This window comes from Athene cunicularia, assembly GCF_003259725.1.
Source record: "Athene cunicularia isolate RWA chromosome Z unlocalized genomic scaffold, athCun1 chrZ_part1, whole genome shotgun sequence".
Classification (NCBI taxonomy): Eukaryota; Metazoa; Chordata; class Aves; order Strigiformes; family Strigidae; genus Athene; species Athene cunicularia.
In genome coordinates this window covers 1,364,793-1,371,204 of record NW_020799142.1, presented here as the reverse complement: position 1 = coordinate 1,371,204, position 6,412 = coordinate 1,364,793, and the positions used below count along the sequence as shown (strand labels likewise).

Genomic DNA, 6,412 nt, shown 5'->3' with positions numbered 1-6,412 from the left:
ATAGATAATCTCTCAACAACCTTAGAGAGAAAGCCTGAGCAGTAAAAGAGCGTTCCTGAATAAATTATTATGAAGTGTGCATCCCTAAAACCACAGGACAAGCTGAGCAATATAAAACTCTTAAGATATCTTTGTAGTGCAATGAAAGACTTATCAGTTGTATTATTTTTGTTATGAATCAGAACACACAAAATGACAGGAAAAATCCCGAGGTCTGTATTCTGTTTCAGTTAATCCTTAGCTGAACTTATATTGCAGATAGTAGAAAACCAGGAAGGCTTCATTTGACTAGGCTTTTTTATGTGGAGATTCTCACTCCTTGAGATGCATTTAAACAGAGATTTTAATAGATTCTCTTACAGAAGTTTTTGTTTTGATAACTGGGATAATGGAAATCAAGAATTAGTTTTTCTCTAACAAGTATATTTGTCTCCAAAAAAGAAACTTGTATCTGAGGGATTGACAAGGTGTACTCTTGCCTCTGATAATCAGTTACAGGTAGAAAAGGTGAAAATGTTCAGCTGGTAAACATTTGAGGACTACTGCATTTGGTTAGACACTTATAATCAGCTGTATCATTTCTTCCTTAGCTGTGAAATTCATGGTACAAATTATAAATCTGGTAGAAATTATCAGGTGTCAGGCTCAGAAATGCAGAGGGGCAGGTACTTTTCTATTTGGCAACCAAGATGTACAACTCAGTGTCAACAGACTGTAGTGCAGCAAATTCTGAAAGTTTCCAAGGGCATAAAAAATTATCAGACCAACTGATGAAGAAAAATCCATCATTCTCTCTTAAGCACAAAGAGCCTGAACCTCTGGCTATGCAAAAGATTGGTGGCCGTTGTGAGAATATGCTGGAGATGTATGACTATGTAGGTATTTAGCGTAGTCTAGACATCTCCATTGGCCAGTGTTGGGAGTGTTTTGTTGGTCTTGATGTGAAATTGTTCTGGCCCAGGATGACTGCTCTCACTGCTTTTCACACTGATGCTCTGTAACTGGGATTTTTAGACACAGTTGGTCTAAATTGTGTGTGCTGTCTCTTTAGCCTTGGATTATGTGTTTATGCCTCGACTATGTACTTAAAGAATGGACACTTCATTCCTGGGTTTTAGGGTTTGTTTTGTTTCTTTATTGCTAACCTAGTACTTAAGAGTAAGAACAAAAGGAATAAATATTTTGTATGCTCAATAATTCATTTTAACATCTAAGGAATGATACAAAGGCTACCCAATAGACAATAATGGTTCTTGACAGATCTGTGCAGTCTCTTCCTCACACCTGCCATCCAGTGTCTTTATAATAAATAGGAAGAAGAAAGGAGGACAGGGGCAGAAACCTTTGGTTTGTTTGTGATATTCTATGCTTTTTATCTTAAACCTAAGTGTCTGTACTTTTAAAAATAGTTACTGTGTTTTTTGCAGACAAGATCATCATTCAGTTGTGAATGAAGCAATTTCACTACAGGTTGAAGATTAGAATTCATTTAAGATTAATTTGGAAACACTTTTAGGAAAAATGCAATATGGAAATTAAGAGAATAGCTTCAGATTTACTTCTCTGAAATTTCTGATTGACCTGAGAGCAATGCATTTTTTTCTCCATTTTTTTCTCCTATATATATATTTTACACATGCATAAAAGTAAATGAGTAGGTTTTGCACCTTTTATCAATTCAAGCTTTATTTATACATATTGAAAAACTGTTTCTGTCACTGTTGAAGAAATAAGAATTCCAAAACCCTCCATTCCCAACACATTGCAGGAACCTCATAATTTGTAAAGGGGCGGGGTAGGGGATAATATAAAAGCTGAATAATTCCACTGTTTTGTCAATCTCAGTTAAACAAAATAATTGTTGCCCATCAGATTGTAATCTTTGTAATGTTTACAGACTAATGGCAGTTTATAGTGCAGAGCTACTCGATCATATTTGTAAACAGAGAAACTGATTTGGATCAAGACTTACCTTGTTCATACGATATACAAATCTTAAGATAACTTTCTCTAGGTGAAAAAAAGAGAATTTAAGTCCTATTGTTCAGAGACCATGTGTATCAATATTAAACCTGATGGAAAATTTTATAGCCTATGTGCTATAAAAAAAATTTCCAACATTAATAATAGCTATAGTTTGTAATTTAAAACACTGGTGGTCCTTCCTTTGCTCATTTGCCTGGCATAAGGGAGAGACTAATATGGAAGGAAAACAGGAACAAGGTTTGATTTCTCCATAGATCTTTATCTAAAAAGCTGTTTCCATGTCAGGAAAGGAAATATTTTTCCTGTGGGTCCCTTAAATAAACACAAGGCAATTGTGTAGAAATAAATAAATTAATTGATTGATTCAAGCCTGCTTTTCTGATAGCAAATTGTCTGAAAATATATTTATGCACTTGTTGGTTATTCTAACTTTGTTTTTACACCAACAAGTTCAAATAGCTTTTGAGAATGTAGTTGGATATATAGGTTATTCATGTTACAGCAAGTTGTAGTTTGATACTGGAATTTCTTGTAAAGTTTCTGGATCTGTTTGTCTGTGTTTGTGGTTTTTTCCTGTACATTTTGCTGAGAGTATTTTATGTTACATTTGGAGTCTTTACTTTTAGCTGGAGAATGTGGATTGTGACCATAGGTTATTAAAACATACACAGTTTATTAAACATAAAAATACTGTGAAACATCTTGAGGATTACTTTCATTTCATACACTTACATTTTGGGAAATATAGGTGTAGATTTTACCAGTTACAAGTTATTAGGGTGTCTGCGTGTCCAAATTCCAATTTGATCACAAAATATCCTGTTTCTTGACAGATTGAGAGATTAATAATAAACAGCCATAGCTTAATGTCAGAGAGAATTTCTAATGCAACAGAAAGTGTAGGTTTATATGCATCAGATAGGCAATTTTATCAAAATGTATGTTTCTTCTCAAACACTTACCATATATTTACTGGTGCAAACTGATGCAGCATTTTTTCCCTAGGAGCAGAAGATTTCAGTTTATACAAGTCAGCCATCACTCTGCTTTTAATATATTAGTGGGAAGATAAATTTGTGAAGCTGCCTTGCATTACGTACACTTTCCTCATGAAAACAGACCACAGTTTATTATTCAGTATGCAGGTCAACAGGCTTGTTAGGCAGGTGTTCTTTCATTTTGTTTGAGAGGTTTGGAAGCAAAACCTTTCTGGAGGTAGGTCACTGTTCTCCATATCCATTAACAGATGTCAGCACATGCCTCGGGCAGGGTTAGCAAGTATCAGTCACAGAATCACATTCCATCAAGGCTGATAGACTTTGTCTTCTGGGTTAGGCACATGGTCGACATATGTTGTTAGACTCCAGTTCAGACTCTTCAGCAGTACTCCTACCTGTGGGTTTTTAACGTTTTTATTATGTTTGGGGTTTGGCGTGTTTGTTTTTTTGGTTTTTTTTGTGTTTTTTTTTTTTAAGAATTAAAACTCTGAATAGATTTTTATTTTCTCTCTCAAATGTGTCATATAGTAAAGTGTGTGTTAGTACAGCAAAGATCAGGTGAGACTTTCTTGCTTTTTTAAGAAAGGTAGGTATGCTGATGAATCAGCAAATTGCAGTTTTTCTGGTATTAGCTAGAGCTGACTGAGGTAGATTTTGTATTTTCAAGCAAATGCATGGAATAAAAGATGAAGCTGACATCTTGTGTGGTGTTAGTGTCTCAAGGAAATAAATAGAGTCATGTGTGGATGGTATTGATGACTGCATTTAAAAATATGTGAATGGTAATTAACAGATCTCCTCATTCCAACTCAGAGAAAGTGGCATAAATGTTGCCAGTGAACTTCAGAGTAGTACTAATTGAACACAAGTAAAGTGCTTGTGTCCATAAATCAACTTAACAAAGAGCCTGGCTTCAGCCCAGACATTTTGGATTCACAGTGTGGATAGAGGGTCCAAACACAAATCTCAGGCTACCTTTAATATCTGGTTGGGTGTGGAACCTTTCAGATTATGTTACTGGGATCTTCAACAGTGAATAAGTCTGAGTGATGCCACTGACATCTGATGCCTCAACTCTGCTTTTAGCTTCCCCTCCTCCTCTTTTCATTCATCTCTGCAAGTTAAATGCCCACAGCAATAGAAAATCAATAGCCAGGAAGAGTCTGTAGTCATGGGGTTTAAAGCTGTCAGAGCTGGGACAGCTGAGAATGAGAGCCTGACTTCTTTAGGAGCATTGCTGTGACAATGTACCCCTTTATTACCCCTTTCACATCATTGCTGTGAAATTGTACCCCTTTATTACCCTTATCATCCACAGCATGACTGTGGCACTGAAGTCCCCAAGATGCAATGAGTGCATTGCTTCAGAAATTTCAACAAAAAAGAAAGTCTGAGAGATCAGGTGAAAATCATGTGTGCCAACACTGAACAAATTTTACAAATGCAGAGTCAGTGGAAATAGTTTTAATAAACAGAGTGAAAAATGTCCAGCTCATCGATTAGGAGGTTCAGAATGATAGGAAGTTAAGTGGGTGAGGGTGTTGCACTACTTGGGAATCTCTGAAGTACTCAGATTTATAGGTGGGAGATAAATGTTAATTTGTTTATTCACTCCCTCTCTAATATCTACTCAGGGAAGAGCAATTAGTTTCTCTTTTTTAATGTTTGCATTATCATTGAACATATATCTTTCTGCAGTGCCAGCTATAAAAAGTCAGTACACGACCTAGCTGTGCAAATAAACAGTTAAGAGTGTAAGGGGAAAATTATTAACAGTAAGTGAACACATATTTTTCAGAATTTATTTCTTAAAGGTCTTTTAAAGCATAAAAATAAATAGAAGATGTGTTCATATTTTAAATTCAGTGTCACTGTTAACTGTTATGATGCAGCTGAATTTTTTGTTCAGCAATAGAACCAGAAAAAAAGTATGTCTGTTCTCTCAGGTTAATGGAATTAACAAATATTATTCAAAGAACTCTACCATTTTAAATAGGATGTATCCTTTTCCCATTCAAACCTAAATCCTTTCCTCCTGTGTTTTGCAGTCTTGTTTGCCATGATTCTGCTAATAGAAGCCTTCTTCCTCTGGATGTAGGCTCACTGTTTTGCAAAGATGTATTTCAGTCAAGGCACATTAGGACGTTTTCAACAATCAGATTTTATTTAAAAAAAAACCAACAAAACAACAGAAGTGGAGTGGGTTTTGTGGTTGGTTTTTGGTTTTTGTCTTTCCCAGAAAGTTAGACTTTTACCAGACTGGTTTTTCAGGAAGTTTCTTGGTTCTGGAGGCTAAGAGAATTAAAAGGTTATTAAATGGTCACCTGCAGGATAGCTGTAAACTTTGATAGAATGAGCAAAAGGAAGGTCAAGAAAGTGAAGCTTGAGCAGTTCCTTTAACAGTGTTGTAGACCTTGGCCTGTCCTATCTAAGGACAGTTTCCAGATCAATTGCCTGTGCAGGGGTAGGTGCTTCTGACATATTAAAAGGTCTAGGTTTTGTATCAGCATATAATAAAAATCATTATCATGAATTTGGTATTTTTTGGTGAATTTATTCTGTTCTGGCCAAACATCCTTTGACTCTTCGGAGATACTCAGTGCTTAATGAGTTCTTTTATTTAAAAACCTAAGTGCTAACTCAAACTGATTTGTTTCATGTTTCCTCCCATGTTCTAGTCCCTATGGTAGATCACTTGTTTGTCTCATTTAAATAGGCAGTATGAAGTATCAGATACAATGGTATGGTAACTGATCAGAATCCTGTTGCTTAACAAGAAAAAAACCCAGCCTTCCAAATAGGAAAGCACAATGCCCCTCTTGCATTGTTGGCTGATAAGAAGGGGTAAAGACATGAGATTCTTCAGAGAGACAAGCTACATAAAATAAATTTTTCTCATGAAGTCCAGCTTAACACAGCTCTGTTCTTTCTGATTTGGGATTTTTGTTTTTGGACCCATCCAAGTCGTGTGAAAAATCTCCCAAGGCAAGAGGGATATAGCAGGCATAAAAGGGGAAGGTACATCTCTGACAAATGTATGTGAAGTGAAATGTAAGGACATCTCCCAGCTCTTTCAAGAAATGTGTTAGGCTCTTGCAGCCAGTTGTGAAACAGTAATTTGGAGTCTGATGAACTCTTTAAAGTGCAGGAGCCTGATTCTGCTCAGCTATGTAATTGTGATGAAAGAGAGCCAGCTGAAGTCAGAGATCTGGGCACAACCTTTTGGGAGGCTTGTTTCAGTACAGCGGCTGGAAGAGTAAAATGAAGGTTACAAATAGTAAGTTTGTCTGCCCAATTGATAATGAACTAGTAATAAGTGGCCTTATTATAGTAATGTTTCCCATGGAAACCCAATGATTGCAAAGAAGCTTTAGCTGAATGTGTGTGACCACATCTTATTTTGATCAGCTGTAGCACAGCAAAGCTGT

At 36.1% G+C, this 6,412-nt stretch overlaps 1 protein-coding gene across 1 annotated transcript in view; it reads left to right on the top strand.

Moving 5' to 3' along the window:
- The first annotated feature begins 689 nt into the window (after positions 1-689).
- EFNA5 (ephrin A5) overlaps positions 690-6,412 on the top strand; it is a 52,173-nt gene continuing 46,450 nt past the window's right edge. Inside the window, exon 1 of the mRNA XM_026865753.1 lies at positions 690-875. Coding sequence (XP_026721554.1) covers positions 690-875 — 186 coding nt within the window. The remainder of the gene's footprint in view (positions 876-6,412) is intronic.